The sequence below is a fragment of the Littorina saxatilis genome, linkage group LG14 (genome assembly GCF_037325665.1).
Source record: "Littorina saxatilis isolate snail1 linkage group LG14, US_GU_Lsax_2.0, whole genome shotgun sequence".
NCBI classification, from domain to species: domain Eukaryota; kingdom Metazoa; phylum Mollusca; class Gastropoda; order Littorinimorpha; family Littorinidae; genus Littorina; species Littorina saxatilis.
The window spans coordinates 34,402,844-34,419,928 of record NC_090258.1 but is presented as its reverse complement, the minus strand read 5'-3'; the positions used below and the strand labels follow the sequence as shown (position 1 = coordinate 34,419,928).

At 41.9% G+C, this 17,085-nt stretch overlaps 1 protein-coding gene across 1 annotated transcript in view; it reads right to left on the bottom strand.

Annotated features, from left to right (window-relative positions):
- LOC138946588 (atrial natriuretic peptide receptor 1-like) overlaps nucleotides 1-17,085 on the bottom strand; it is a 157,132-nt gene that overhangs the window by 14,139 nt on the left and 125,908 nt on the right. The window contains exons 13-14 of the mRNA XM_070318034.1: nucleotides 5,620-5,712; nucleotides 4,309-4,485 (exon numbers count right to left, since the gene is read on the bottom strand). Of these exons, the coding sequence (XP_070174135.1) occupies nucleotides 4,309-4,485; nucleotides 5,620-5,712 (270 nt within the window). The remainder of the gene's footprint in view (nucleotides 1-4,308; nucleotides 4,486-5,619; nucleotides 5,713-17,085) is intronic.

Below are 17,085 nucleotides of genomic sequence, written 5' to 3'. Positions count from 1 at the left end.
TACCCTCGTTAAATAAAGAATTGTCATTGTCCGTCCGTCCGTCCGTCCGTCCGTCCCTCCCTCCCTCCGTCCCTCCCTCCCTCCCTCTCTCTCTCTCTCTCTCTCTCTCTCTCTCTCTCTCTCTCTCTCTCTCTCTCTCTCTCTCTCTCTCTCTCTCTCTCTCTCTCTCTCTCTGTGTAAATGAAACAAATCTTTGCCGTAATAAGAAATGCAATAGTGACATCAAAGCTAAATTTGTCAATTCAAGTCAGTATACACGAGTGACACAAAAACGATACAGCCATTTGAGGGTGGGGGTGTCTTTAAAAGGGGGTTTCCATTGTAAAAGAAACAGCAATTTGATAAATGATACATTTGTTTTCGAACCAAACAAGTAGGCTGAAATCATGTCAAAGCTAAATTCTTTAAATCCGAGCATTATACACAGAAGAGTACTCAAAAGAAGAATGTACAGCAAGCTTATTAAAATCAGTGAAACATGTCAGTGTCTGTATCAGTCAAACAAACCTGACATCTTTCAGCCCAAATCTTTAATACATGATTAAGTACAAACACATGAGTGAACTTATTTATGAACGATCCATCAATCTCATCATTAAAACATGAGTATTTCAAACGAATCTGAACTGTTGAAGTCGATTGTCCTCCATACAATAAATATACAATATAATTGAAAGTAAAACTAAAGAAAAAGCAGTGCAGGCAAAATGGTCCCACTGAAAACCGACTGAGAGAGAGAGAGAGAGAGAGAGGGGGGGGAGAGAGAGAGGGGTAGAGAGAGAGGGTGAAAGAGAGAGAGAGAGAGGAGAGAGAGAGGGAGAGAAAGAGGAGAGAGAGAGGGAGAGAAAGAGAGAGGGAGAGAGAGAAAGAGAGGGTGAGGGAGAGAGAGGGGAAGAGAAAAAGAGAGAATAAGAGAGAGAGAGAGAGAGAGCCAGAGAGAGAGAGAGAGAGAGAGAGAGAGAGAGAGAGAGAGAGAGAGAGAGAGAGAGAGAGAGAGAGAGAGAGAGAGAGAGAGAGAGAGAGAGAGAGAGAGATGTCTTACTACAAAATCAACAGGTTAGTATTTTCAATAATAATAAAATTTAAAAAAGCAAAATTAAGCAGCATACAGACACACGCATCATTATTCTACAACTTTGCTTTTTTTATTAACATGATTATAAGGTTTAAACAAGGTGGTATTGAGATTGTAGCTCTCAAAAAACAAAGACCGGACAGAGCGAAACAGGGTGTGCCAGCGAAAGAATGGGCACACCGCGATGGCCGGCGCGCGGGTCTCGGTTACTGCACGATTTGCGGCGCTTGGTGGCTCTATTCTATATCTCTGTGGGGGGGACGGACGGACGGACGACTCGGGTGAGTACATAGACTCACTTTTGCTTCGCATGTGAGTCAAAAAAGGCAGAAAAACTATTCACAGGACTATATACACGTTGCAGGCTATACACAAATTCTTACGTTATGATCAAAATTGGGAATTACCAGAACATGTTTAATGAAACACTGATGCTATATGGACAGATATGATCAATATGAAAATAAAGTTAAACAAGAAGAGCAAACGCTCGATCGAGTCACTTTCGCAGTTCTGAATATTATATGAGGCATCAGATGGACAGGAAGAAATTGCTATTCACAACACAATGAGTCACGTTCACATAAAATTTGAGCCCGGTCACTTTTATAGTTTCCGAGAAAAGCCCAACGTTAAGTTGTGTGTTGCCGAACAGAAAAGGCTAGTTATCTCCCTTGTTTTTCTGATAACGTTCGTAAAAGGCTACAGATGTAAATACTTTGATGTAAAGAATAATCCTACAAAGTTTCAATCACATCCGATGAACTTTGTCAAATGTCTAATTTTTCCTTTGACGCTGACCTGTGACCTTGAAAAAGGTCAAAGGTCAACGAAACCATCGTTAAAGTGTAGAGGTCATTGGAGGTCACGACTAAACAAAATATGAGCCCGATCGCTTTGATAGTTTCCGAGAAAAGTCCAACGTTAAGGTGGTGTCTACGGACGGCCGGCCGGACGGCCGGCCGGACAGACTAACACTGACCGATTACATAGAGTCACTTTTTCTCAAGTGACTCAAAAACAAAGGAATATTGTACTCACCAATACAAGAACGAGACAAGACGGTACGAATTTTCGCTTATGGAAGCATATGAAAATAATCAGAACGAAGTCTTCCATCACTGTGACTTTTCGTAATTTGACATTAAATGTAATGAGAGGTGTTTTTTGAAAGAATTGAGACTCGTTGGGACTCGAACTGATTCTGGGAGAGATTTCCACAAAACGCTGCCAGAATAAGCTAAACTTGATTTGAAGAGATCTATCCGCGGAATGGGGACATTGAATTTTCGGTTTGGTTTGGCTTTAAATTTTGTAATGAAAGCACGTGGTGCATGACCGGAAAGGATTTTGTGAAGGAGCACGCCTTTATTTGATTTAAATCTTTCTTTTAAGGGCAACATCTTAAGTTTTTTATAATCGTCGAAAACGAGACTGGATTGTTTTAATAGAATTGATTTCAGTGCTCGTCTGTGTAGACTATACAGTGGTTTTAAAATATGTGCACTGGCTGAGTCCCAGATGGTCGAACAATGATCCGTGATGGTTTGTATGTATGCATTAAAAAACAATAACCTTGAGTGTGGGTCAAGAAAGTGTTTTATTCTGTTCAACAGATGGCTTTTGAGTTTTGTTTCGTATTTGATGCAGCGAGCTCACGGTAATATTTTCTGCGAGCAGCACGTTTCATGGACGTTACTTCGTTTCTCTGCTTTCTGTACTCTTCTTCTCTGCCATTACGTTTAAGAAAATCGCGGTGATTAATCGCACATTGAATGTCGTCTGTAAGCCATTTTGGTTTTGGGTGTTGCTGCACACGAGAAGTTCTGAATGGTGCATGTTTATCATATACTTTTATAAACAAGTTGTACCATAATTCAAATGCTTCATCGGGGTCAGTATGATTATAAATTATTGAAAAATCTATACAACTTAAATCAGAAAGGAATGATTCTTTATCAAGTTTTGAAAATAACCTATATGTTATGAATTTATGCTTTCGTTTGGGGATTCTAACCCCTTTTTTCGACCATGTGAGGCATACTGGAAAGTGATCACTACAACCAATACTTGGAACTGAGGTTTCAATAATGTTAGCTTGGGTTGACACACAGATATGGTCTATAAGCGTAGATTGCACAAGAAGAACTTCCCAGAAGTCACAAGACAAAGTTCGGCAAACTGAGAGGCTTAGATTGCACAAGAAGAACGTCCCAGTAGTCACAAGACAAAGTTCGGCAAACTGAGAGGCTTAGATTGCACAAGAAGAACTTCCCAGAAGTCACAAGACAAAGTTCGGCAAACTGAGAGGCTTAGATTGCACAAGAAGAACTTCCCAGTAGTCACAAGACAAAGTTAGGCAAACTGAGAGGCTTAGATTGCACAAGAAGAACTTCCCAGTAGTCACAAGACAAAGTTCGGCAAACTGAGAGGCTTAGATTGCACAAGAAGAACTTCCCAGAAGTCACAAGACAAAGTTCGGCAAACTGAGAGGCTTAGATTGCACAAGAAGAACTTCCCAGTAGTCACAAGACAAAGTTCAGCAAACTGAGAGGCTTAGATTGCACAAGAAGAACTTCCCAGAAGTCACAAGACAAAGTTAGGCAAACTGAGAGGCTTAGATTGCACAAGAAGAACTTCCCAATAGTCACAAGACAAAGTTCGGCAAACTGAGAGGCTTAGATTGCACAAGAAGAACTTCCCAGTAGTCACAAGACAAAGTTCGGCAAACTGAGAGGCTTAGATTGCACAAGAAGAACTTCCCAGTAGTCACAAGACAAAGTTCGGCAAACTGAGAGGCTTAGATTGCACAAGAAGAACTTCCCAGAAGTCACAAGACAAAGTTCGGCAAACTGAGAGGCTTAGATTGCACAAGAAGAACTTCCCAGAAGTCACAAGACAAAGTTAGGCAAACTGAGAGGCTTAGATTGCACAAGAAGAACTTCCCAATAGTCACAAGACAAAGTTCGGCAAACTGAGAGGCTTAGATTGCACAAGAAGAACTTCCCAGTAGTCACAAGACAAAGTTCGGCAAACTGAGAGGCTTAGATTGCACAAGAAGAACTTCCCAGTAGTCACAAGACAAAGTTCGGCAAACTGAGAGGCTTAGATTGCACAAGAAGAACTTCCCAGTAGTCACAAGACAAAGTTAGGCAAACTGAGAGGCTTAGATTGCACCAGAAGAACGTCCTTGAATGCACAACGCTAAATATCAAGATTTGTCAGGCACTGACCTTGGCGATGTCAGACGTGAAGGACATCTTGAACATCCAGTCGAGCTTGATGTTGTTGTTCTCCAGCACGTCTCGCAGCGAGCCCTTGGAGCAGTAGCCCCACACCAGGCAGATGTTGCCAGGCTCCACACACGCTCCGATCAGCTGGTTTACGTTCGTGTGCTTCAGATGTCGCATCTGCGTTAACAGTCATGGCGGAGTACAATAAAGATAGTGTAAGTTGTGTTTTACTATCAAGAAAACAAACAAGTTAGTTTATGGACCGTTTCATTATGGTGGAGTACATTAACGATTTTGTAACTATTAATCTTTAATAAATGTAAAAATAAGCAAGAACATTTATGGAATGCTTGATTGTAGACAAAAGGAAACATAACTGCAACTTTCCGGTTCAAGAAACATTCACTAAAACTTCCCTGGTTCACTTTCAAGAGCGTCAGACGTCGTGTCTGCGTTAACAGTCATGGCGGAGCACAATAAAGTTTCACCAGAATGTCAAATGGTGCATGTGCTTCAGTCGTCGCATCTATGTTTACAGTCGTGGTGAAAGCAAGGTAAAGATTTTGCAACTATCCTTCTTCCATCGAAAAATAAGAACGATCAATATACTGAACATTTAATCAAAAATAAAGCAAAACACTACTAGAAATTCACGGTTCAAGGAAACATTCACAAGAAGACCCCTAACGTTCGTGAGCATCAGTCGTCGCATCTGTCTTTACAGTCATGGTGAAGCAAGGTAAAAATTGTGCAACTATGCAACTGAGGTAAGTCTACGGAACGGTTGATTATAGACAAAACAAAACATTCGCCAGAACTTGGACCTACCGGTCTTTGAAAATGGACGGACACAAGAGCTTAATAATAAAGACGGATGATCACGTATCTCTGAATGTTGCTTTTCCTAAGATGACAGGAATCAAAACATTTTGTTCAATTTGTATTGAAATTAATTTAATATTTTGTTGTATCATTCTCCGGTTTGCTTGCTGAAATATTCTTAGCCGTGTGATGTCGAGTATTTTTAATAAATGATACTATGTTCTTTTGTTGTTGCCATTGGAAATTCCAAGAGATCGACTGACCTTGCGCCAAGTACGGGCACTGACCTTGACATTTCTCATACACTCCTATGCCATGGGTGACCTTGCCCTCCAGCCAACGATTACCTTTCTCATTCTTTTAGGCCTGGGACGACCTTTTGTTGTTCACCTCAGACACGTACGTTAGGTCGCGAATGACCTTTCCATACAAATGACCTCGACCTAATTTGTTATGATTTAGGGCTCAGATGACCTTGACCCGACCCACCTGTTTCATTTCATCGATGAGAGACTCGGTCAGCTCAAGGGCGTCCTTCTGCACGGGTTTCACCGCCACCACTTGTTGGTCCAGCACGGTTACCTGGCAACACAAATAACAAATGTGATTTAATTTAACTCATTGTCTCCCAGATACGGATATATCCGTACCCACTATTATGGCTCTATCTGACTAGGTACGGATATATCCGCTCAGACTGTTAGCTTCAGTCGCTTCCTGTAACGTCCATCTAACGCCTGCATTCCAGCGTGTTGATACACAGTTACTACAATTCTGAGTGACTTGCTACATCACAACTGGTCTCGGCTATAAAAAACCTTGGTCAACATAGGTGTGGTAGAAAGTGTTAATATCGTTGTTGTTGTTTTTGTTCTCGTATTTGGTATTGTCTTTGTTTGGATTGGTTTGAATATAATGAATGTACAATATCGTCCACCACATTATTCTTTGTAGATGAGAGAACATTTATAAGTTGTGACTTGCTGTGCTCCTTTATCTCATCATAAATTCCATGGCTTTGTAAACATGTCTTTGAATAACATATTTCTTAAACACAAATAACAAATGTTGACCTCCCACCAGCACCTAGCAACTACCAAACAAGAAAAGCAAATGCTTACACGACTCTCCTTCGTCATTCCCCATTACAGTGGAACCCCCACTTTTTTAGACCCCTACCCCTCTCCCCCAAAATAAGACGTACTACCTCCCCTTTAAGACCCCCCTCCACATCCTATAAAAGACTCCCTCCCTTCTTACCCCTCCCCCGACTATCCTACCCAATAGAAGACTCCCTCCCTTTTAAAACCGCCACCCCCTGATAAGCCCATTCAAGAGCCATTTTTTTCAGATTCCCAATTCATAAACTCAGAAAACTTGTTTTTAAAGACATGATTTCCTCTTTTTTTGTAGGTCTTAAAAGGAGGATTCCACTGTGTAGTAACCCCCCCCCCTCCTCAATTAAAAATACAACAAGAAGGGCAAAGCCCATACGACTCACATGCTTGACCTTGACCTTTACATGACCTTGACCTTCAGCTAAACCTAGCAATGACATCATACACTAAGAACTGCTTTACACATTTTTCCTACCAAAATACATGTGACCTTGACCCAAGGTCATCCAAGGTCATGCAACACAAAGCTGTTAATTCAAGACATAGGAAGTACAATGGTGCTTATTGGCTCTTTCTACCATGAGATATGGTCACTTTTAGTGGTTCACTACCTTATTTTGGTCACATTTCATAAGGGTCAAAGTGACCTTGACCTTGATCATATGTGACCAAATGTGTCTCATGATGAAAGCATAACATGTGCCCCACATAATTTTTAAGTTTGAAACAGTTATCTTCCATAGTTCAGGGTCAAGGTCACTTCAAAATATGTATACAATCCAACTTTGAAGAGCTCCTGTGACCTTGACCTTGAAGCAAGGTAAACCAAACTGGTATCAAAAGATGGGGCTTACTTTGCCCTATATATCATATATAGGTGAGGTATTGAATCTAAAAAAATTTCAGAGAAAATGGGAAAAATGTGAAAAATAGCTGTTTTTTAGACAACATTTATGGCCCCTGCGACCTTGACCTTGAAGCAAGGTCAAGATGCTATGTATGTTTTTTGGGGCCTTGTCATCATACACCATCTAGCCAAATTTGGTACTGATAGACTGAATAGTGTCCAAGAAATATCCAACGTTAAAGTTTTCCGGACGGCCGGACGTCATGGACGGACGGACGGACGGACGGACGGACGACTCGGGTGAGTACATAGACTCACTTTTGCTTCGCATGTGGGTCAAAAATGCTGTAACAGCTTAAAAAAAATAATGTTCAAGAGAACATTCACATCTGACTTATTGACACAAAATGGATCCCAATATCACCTGTATCAATCCATTCAGTAATAGAACCCTGAGAATACCCCACCTATACAAACTTGCAGCACCCCGACCCCCTTCCAAAACCACCATCACTAGCCTCATTCTCAACACCCTCTACATTTTGAAAAAAGGTGATTTTTATAAGAACCATAATTTTCTTGACCAAATTAATTTTTGCTGGCAAAGACAAGACATACATCATATGTGTATTCAGACACTTGAGTGACCTAATTTCTGACACTATGACATTAACATGATGTCATCACCAATAGTTTAACCAAGACTGTTACCAATTCAAACAATGACATAGCTTGATAGCTCAGTGGACATTTTCAGTGGTGAACATCTTTTCCAGCAAACATAGAGAATACTACATGGCTTGCTGTGTCGTACCAGATTTACACGAGTTGTTTTTTAAAATATTGAACTGCGAGCGAAAGCGAGCTGTTCACTATTTGAAAAAGCAACGAGTGTAAATCTGGTACGACACAGCAAGCCATGTAGTATTCTGTTTATCCTACATACTGTACTTACCTGTATTTTACTGAAAATGTCTTGCAGACGAGGCAGCTAAATTGAAGACGCTTGTTTTGGAACCTCGATCTCTTCTAAAGCCTCGTGCAATCTATTACGTCAAAGCAAAGAAACGTCACTCTGAAAGTGTGGCGTGACGTGTTAGTTCTAAAGATTCATCGAGGGTAATTAGCGAGTGCAATTTTTGTTTCTATAATGACGTTTGTCTCGGTGACTTTGGCATCATAAGCAGTGGAAAAACAGGTCCCTGCCAGACTTGCTTGACATGACCTCATTTACATGATATACACACGTGTGATTTGAACGATTATTATCTCACGGGTGTCTCTCTCACGTATGTAGGATAAATTTATCCCAGCGAAGCTGGAGGTATCCCGTGAACGCTATACTGTAATCGATTTGAGAAATGTGCATACCGAATAATACATGATAAAGAAGGATTCTTTGTGCCCGAAAATGGGCCACAGTTGGAGATGGAAGTTCACCAAAAATTGGGACCATACTAACAAAAATACGGTGGGTAAAATTGGCGCCCCCATTTTTTGAGCAAACGCCACCCAAGGCCGCTTTGGACGGGTAGAAATTCCGTAGTTTCCAAGTCTATGGATAAAGCTCGCATAAGAAGAATACGTCACGGTCGAAAGTCTTTGACGTCAATTAATGCATCGTGACGTCATGCCTCCCTGTAGTCTTTCTCTCTCGCGCGGTGTGTGTGTTTGTGTTCATTTTGTGCACATGTGTTAGTGTTACTGTTTGTGTGTGTGTGTGTGTGTGTGTGTGTGTGTGTGTGTATTTGTGTGTGTGTGCGCACGCGTGCATGAGTCTGTACTCGTGTGTGTGTGTGAGTGTGTGTGTGGTGTGTGTGTGTATTTGTGTGTGCGCACGCGTGCATGAGTCTGTACTCGTGTGTGTGTGAGTGTGTGTGTGGTGTATGTGTGTGTGTGTATTTGTGTGTGTGTGTGTGTGTGAGTGTGTGTGTGGTGTGTGTGTGTGTGTATTTGTGTGTGCGCACGCGTGCATGAGTCTGTACTCGTGTGTGTGTGAGTGTGTGTGTGGTGTGTGTGTGTGTGTGTGTGTATTTGTGTGTGTGTGTGTGTGTGTATTTGTGTGTGTGTGCGCACGCGTGCATGAGTCTGTACTCGTGTGTGTGTGTGTGTGTGTGTGTCACTGTGTGTGTGTGTGTTTGTGTGTATTTGTGTGTGCGCACGCGTGCATGAGTCTGTACTCGTGTGTGTGTGAGTGTGTGTGTGGTGTATGTGTGTGTGTGTATTTGTGTGTGTGTGTGTGTGAGTGTGTGTGTGGTGTGTGTGTGTGTGTGTATTTGTGTGTGCGCACGCGTGCATGAGTCTGTACTCGTGTGTGTGTGGTGTGTTTGTGTGTGTGTGTGTATTTGTGTGTGTGTGTGCGCACGCGTGCATGAGTCTGTACTCGTGTGAGTGTGTGTGTGTGTGTGTGTGTATTTGTGTGTGTGTGCACGCGTGCATGAGTCTGTACTCGTGTGTGTGTGAGTGTGTGTGGGGTGTGTGTGTGTGTATTTGTGTGTGTGTATGTGCGCGCACGCGTGCATGAGTCTGTACTCGTGTGTGTGTGTGAGTGTGTGTGTGGTGTGTGTGTGTGCATACGTGTATGTGTGTGCGTGTATGTGTGTTTGTTTGTAAAGGTGTGTATGTCTATCTGTCCATATGTGCGTATGGGTGTGTGTTTTGTGTGTATGAAGTTTTTGTGAGAGACTGAGTGAGTGCGTGTGAGTGAGTGTGTGTATGTGTGCGTGTGTGACTTGGGGTGTGTGTGTGTGTGTGTGTGTGTGTGTGTGTGTATTTGTGTGTGTGTGTGTGAGTGTGTGTGTGTGTGTGTTTGAGAGAGAGAGAGAGAGAGAGAGAGAGAGAGAGAGAGAGAGAGAGAGAGAGAGAGAGAGAGAGAGAGAGAGAGAGAGAGGTTTGTCTTTCGCTGGGGTATGCAGTGCCTTGGCGTTGCACATCTACTTAATTTATTTATTTATTTGGTGTTTAACGTCGTTTTCAACCACGAAGGTTATATCGCGACGAGGGAAAGGGGGGAGATGGGATAGGGGAAAGGGGGGAGATGGGATAGAGCCACTTGTTAAGTGTTTCTTGTTCACAAAAGCACTAATAAAAAAATTGCTCCAGGGGCTTGCTGGGAGAATGCAAGTTTCCAGTACAAAGGACTAAACATTTCTTACATACTGCTTGACTAAAATCTTTACAAACATTGACTATATTCTATACAAGAACCACTCAACAAGGGTAAAAGGAGAAACAGAATCCGTTAGTCGCCTCTTACGACATGCGGGGGGCAGAGAAATAAGGATGTGGAAAAGAAGACTTTTGGTAAGTGAAATAAAGGTGATGGATCCAGTCAGGTAGAAATAAGACAACAAGAAAAGAATTGGAAAACTGCAGGGAATAGTAGGGAGAGTTTTCTTGGAAGGAAATATAGGTGAAAGGACTGGTAAGGCAGAAATAAGACAAAAGAAGAGAAGTAAAGGGGTGGGGTAGCTCTGTGGAAACACTCCCGCCGCGTGAAGGCGACCCCATGGGAGCAGCAAACATTTTCATGCTGTGACATTTGGAGGATTTTGCTCCCAAAATAACTGAGAAAACCTCAATGTAAAGCTTTTACGAACATGACCCCCTGTGACCCCACAATGTGACGGGGGTCCACCAAACTAGGGTCACGTCGGTAGATTATAAAATCCTTGAAGGGATCAAAGTTTCAAAGCTCTAGCTTCAAAAACTCCTGAGATAACGTCAATGTTAAGTTATTATGAATCGAACATAACCCCATGTGACCCCAAAACTTGATGAGGGTCAATCAAACTTAGGTCAAGTCGAGAGATTATCCAACCCTAGAAGTGTGCATAGTATCAAAGCTCTAGCTTCAAAAACATCCGAGATTACCTCAACGTTAAGTTTTTATGAAACGAACATGACCCCGCTGTGACCCCAAAATGTGACGAGGGTCAACCAAACTGGGATTACTATATGAGATCATCAAACCCTAAAAGTGTGCACAGTTTCAGGGGCCTAGCTTTAAAAACTTCCGAATTGACCTCAACGTTAAGTTTGTTGTCCACGGACGGATGAACGGCAACGAAACGAACGTTTATTTCACACCATCACACAGCGAACCCCCAACAAGTTTTATTTTACACCATCACACAGCAAACCCCCAACAAGTTTCATTTTACACCATCACACAGCAAACCCCCAACAAGTTTTATTTTACACCATCACACAGCAAACCCCCAACAAGTTTTATTTTACACCATCACACAGCAAACCCCCAACAAGTTTTATTTTACATCATCACACAGCAAACCCCCAACAAGTTTTATTTCACATCATCACACAGCAAACCCCCAACAAGTTTTATTTCCCACCATCACACAGCAAACCCCCAACAAGTTTCATTTCACATCATCACACAGCAAACCCCCAACAAGTTTTATTTCCCACCATCACACAGCAAACCCCCAACAAGTTTCATTTTACACCATCACACAGCAAACCCCCAACAAGTTTTATTTCCCACCATCACACAGCAAACCCCCAACAAGTTTTATTTCCCACCATCACACAGCAAACCCCCAACAAGTTTTATTTCCCACCATCACACAGCAAACCCCCAACAAGTTTTATTTCCCACCATCACACAGCAAACCCCCAACAAGTTTTATTTCCCACCATCACACAGCAAACCCCCAACAAGTTTCATTTTACACCATCACACAGCAAACCCCCAACAAGTTTTATTTCCCACCATCACACAGCAAACCCCCAACAAGTTTTATTTCCCACCATCACACAGCAAACCCCCAACAAGTTTTATTTCCCACCATCACACAGCAAACCCCCAACAAGTTTCATTTTACACCATCACACAGCAAACCCCCAACAAGTTTTATTTCCCACCATCACACAGCAAACCCCCAACAAGTTTTATTTCCCACCATCACACAGCAAACCCCCAACAAGTTTTATTTCCCACCATCACACAGCAAACCCCCAACAAGTTTCATTTTACACCATCACACAGCAAACCCCCAACAAGTTTTATTTCCCACCATCACACAGCAAACCCCCAACAAGTTTTATTTCCCACCATCACACAGCAAACCCCCAACAAGTTTTATTTCCCACCATCACACAGCAAACCCCCAACAAGTTTCATTTTACACCATCACACAGCAAACCCCCAACAAGTTTTATTTCCCACCATCACACAGCAAACCCCCAACAAGTTTTATTTCCCACCATCACACAGCAAACCCCCAACAAGTTTTATTTCCCACCATCACACAGCAAACCCCCAACAAGTTTTATTTCCCACCATCACACAGCAAACCCCCAACAAGTTTTATTTCACATCATCACACAGCAAACCCCCAACAAGTTTTATTTCCCACCATCACACAGCAAACCCGCAACAAGTTTTATTTCACACCACACAGCAAACCCCCTGTGCTTGCCTTCGTGTGCGAGGCTGGTACTACAAATTGTTCATACGAAATGACAAACACAGGTTACAAGCGATAACGCGCAAAAATACTGGTTTATTACTCTACATCTGATTACTAGATATCAGTAATGCATATTATGATATAGTATTGTAGATTGAGATATTCAGTAATATGTATTGCGGTAAAAAAAACTAAACAGAAAGAAAAAGAGAAAAGAAAACAAATTATTAGACATGGGAAAGGTATCAACAAGAAGAGCAAACGCTCGATCGAGTCACTTTCGCAGTTCTGAATATTATATGAGGCATCAGATGGACAGGAAGAAATTGCTATTCACAACACAATGAGTCACGTTCACATAAAATTTGAGCCCGGTCACTTTTATAGTTTCCGAGAAAAGCCCAACGTTAAGTTGTGTGTTGCCGAACAGAAAAGGCTAGTTATCTCCCTTGTTTTTCTGATAACGTTCGTAAAAGGCTACAGATGTAAATACTTTGATGTAAAGAATAATCCTACAAAGTTTCAATCACATCCGATGAACTTTGTCAAAGATATAAAATGTCTAATTTTTCCTTTGACGCTGACCTGTGACCTTGAAAAAGGTCAAAGGTCAACGAAACCATCGTTAAAGTGTAGAGGTCATTGGAGGTCACGACTAAACAAAATATGAGCCCGATCGCTTTGATAGTTTCCGAGAAAAGTCCAACGTTAAGGTGGTGTCTACGGACGGCCGGCCGGCCGGCCGGCCGGCCGGCCGGCCGGACAGACTAACACTGACCGATTACATAGAGTCACTTTTTCTCAAGTGACTCAAAAATGCATAAACAAGACACGAGAAACAAAAACGGGAAAAATAAACAATCACACAACAGGCGAAGACAAACAGACAAGAAAGTTACAATAACAAACACTCGTTGGTTAATCCTTTAACAGTAAGAAAGGATTAGGGGAGACCGGGGCTAGTCCGCGCCCGGGGCACATCCGTCTTTGTCTGTTTATTCTTACGTTTGCCACCTTTTAGTCATTCACACCATGTGGGAGTCGTGTCCCTTCGTCCCGCCATATCCTGCAGAAGTTCAGAGGTTGCGCGCCCATATATCGTGAGTACAGATCACAAAAAGTGTTTTTCTTCATTTTTGTAACATGAATGCACAGGAGGTGACTTAGGTTTTGATGCATTACCTCTGAGAACAAATACTTAGTCTTGGTGCCGAGTGAAAGTGCGTTAATTAAGGTCGAGTTCTGACGAAAGTTTTGCTTCTTCCTTCCCATGTTGTGCTCGTTATCTGGCACTAGAGTTGCCTGCCCTTGCAGGGGCAAGTCCGCCTATTTGTCATGGAGCATGTTCGCCGTAAGCAGTATGTACAACAAATGTTCATGCGCACATAAAAACTGTCTGCACATTGATATCAGCTACACATTTGTCTTGATGTAAAATAAAATAAAAAATCAGTCTTCTAGTTCATCAAACTCGCCAGTTATGCTACCAAAAACATAAAAGTAGCATAAACGTAGGCGGACTAGCCCCGGTCTCCCCTAACGTAATTTTGTGTTACATTCTTTCGTATTTTGTCATTGGCATTTTTGAACCTAAATATTGAAGGGATTTAAAAAAGCTTTCCCACTAAAGCTTGCCCACTACTAGTCTTGTACCTACTATGGAATGAAAGCGGCGGACTTGCCCCACCCTGTAGGCGGACTTACCCCGACTTGGGGCAAGTTCGCCTTCGTTAGGGTAGGTCTACTTAAAGCAGTATGTACAACAAATGTTCATGCGCACATAAAAACTGTCTGCACATTGATATCAGCTACACATTTGTCTTGATGTAAAATAAAAAAATCAGTCTTCTAGTTCATCAAACTCGCCAGTTATGCTACCAAAAGCATAAAAGTAGGCGGACTAGCCCCGGTCTCCCATACGTTCCTTACGTTAAACAATACAATAAACACTAAGAATACTCGAGAAACTTCGCATAAATACGTTTAAATCCAAAATGGCTACTTTAAGGAAAATACAAAACATTGACTCATCAGGCCCCTATCAGGGCACTTTCCCCCTGGATTTTTCCCCCCTGACTTTATCCCCCCGAATTCTTCCACCCGGATTATTTCCCCCCGTGACCTTTTCCCCCTGGGACTCTTTCCACCCGTGACTTTTCCCCCTCGGACTATTTCCCCCGTGACTCTTTCCCCCTTGTGAATTTTTAGCAATGTTTTTTATATCAATTGATGATCACGTGAGAAGACACAAACATTTCCACCCCTTTACAAATTGGTCGCACGTTTGTATTATCACGTGAGAAGTGAGCAGTGTTAGACACAAACATTTCCACCCCTTTACAAATTATTCGTACACTTGTATTTTCACGTGAGAAGTGAGCAGTGTTGTTAGCCACTGTAAATGAAATCTGTGAATGCGTGAATGATAAATCTGCGATATCAGTATCCGTGACTGTCAACTTGATTGCCACTATTCTGCAAAATGGATCAACAAAGAGAGGCCGATTTCAAAACAACAGAGAGAGGAGCAAGATGCGTTGTTGACAAGAAATACATATATTTAAAACAGAAGGATTTGGCAGGTGGAAAGCAAAGCTGGGAGTGTGAGAGAAGAAAGATGGGCGGTTGCAAGGCCAAGATCCATTTGTTTGAGACAATGGTGCAGAAGGAAGTCAATGAACACAACCATCTTCCTGAGTCACACAGAAGAAATTATGGCAGTGAGGAGTTCACTGAGGCGCCGAGCTGAAGAAACGGAGGAACCGCCTCAAAGACTTCTTTCAACGGCATTGTCTGGCTTGTCACAGGGGGCAGTCTGGCTTGTCACAGGATTCCAGTTAAACGTTGGAGCGCATCACCCCAACTTCTGGAAGTTCCTGGAAGTTCTCAGAAGAGAGGAAGCAGCTGGCCGAGCAGAGATTGCTCAACACATCGTTGGTCATCCTCCACCACCCAAAAGAAGGAAATACAAAGACTCTAACGAGCGCGTTTTGCGGCTCGTTCGGTCATATGACAACAGAAACCTTGACACATACCTACTTGGAATTGCACACAATGTTTTCTTTTAGACGTTTCTAGATGTGAACGTAGCAGAGATTGCTCAACACGTCGCTCGTCATCCTCCGCCACACACAAGAAGGAAATACCAAGACTCTAACCAGCGCATTTCGCGGCATACAGTGTTTTCTTTTAGACTATTTTAGACTCTTTTAGATGTGTATGTTTGTGAATGTACGTGTTTTAAACCAAAGCTGCTGAATTAAAAGTAGGAACCACACATGTGTAAGAATACACATTTTATTTATTCATTTTATCAAAAAATTAAGCATTATAAGCATTAACAAAAAAATTAAAATAGAAATAATAAAATAACGGAAAGAGTCAAGGGGGGAAAGAGTAACGGGGGAAAGTGCCCCAGGGGGGAAAAGTCACGGGGGGAAAAAGTCTCAGGGGGAAAATGTCACGGGGGGAAAAAATCTGGGTGGAAGAATTCGGGGGGATAAAGTCAGGGGGGAAAAAATCCAGGGGGAAAGTGTCCTAGAATCCATCAGGCCAGGAATACAATAGCAAACTGTCATACTAAAAAAATCTCTAAACGACAACGTTCCTGCGTTAATCAAAGTCACAAACAAGATATTTCCTCATCCAATTTTCCCCAATAGCGTTATTAGAAATAAGCTCGTTTACAAACGATCACCACAGACCGCAAGCTCTTTTACCTAAATTCCTTTAACGTAAGGCTAGGATAAGTCAGAGAAAACGTTTCACTTCGAACTTAGTTAACCACAGAAAACACAAGTTATCATTATAACAATTAGCGACTTTCTAGCGTCTACAAATCATTGCTGTACGTTTCACAAAACTAGAATAGTTCAACACACAATAAAGAAACACTACAACAAGTCAGACTTCCAACTCACGTTATACATAAACAACTCACAAAGTCATTACAAAATGGCGACCAAAATACAACACAAACAAGTAACAACAAAATTACCTTATGCGCTGTGTGGGTTGACCAGAGTACCAAAACTGTAGCCTCTCAACGAAGGGCACAAAACAATTCACAACTTTCAATAAAACTGTATCCAAAACACGTTCACGTTGACAATATCCAAACTGTTCACGTTGACTTTAAGACATTACAAGAAGAACTCCATCAGCTCACTTGCTAACTTTGATACGTTACATAAAACATCCAAACTCTTCCATAAAAACCCTCAGATCGACTGAAGAGAGGAAGTCAAACAGTAATATTTATAGAAAACAAAAACCTAACATGGAATAGTTCATTTTAAAGGTAAAAAGGTCACCATACTGACCAACCAACAACATTCCTAAAACAGGGTTGGGTGAGACTACTATTTACAACCAATCACTACTGATCACGCACTTCGTGCATGCTTACAACTTGGAACGGTCTATTATACAAAAAGAAGAACAAGGAACTAGCTGACATTAACAACACGTGAGTCACACGTATTCTAAAGGTTACGACGCAGTTTTGCAGCGCTCACACCTAAACCAGGACACGGAAAAGAGCACGTGAGTCTCA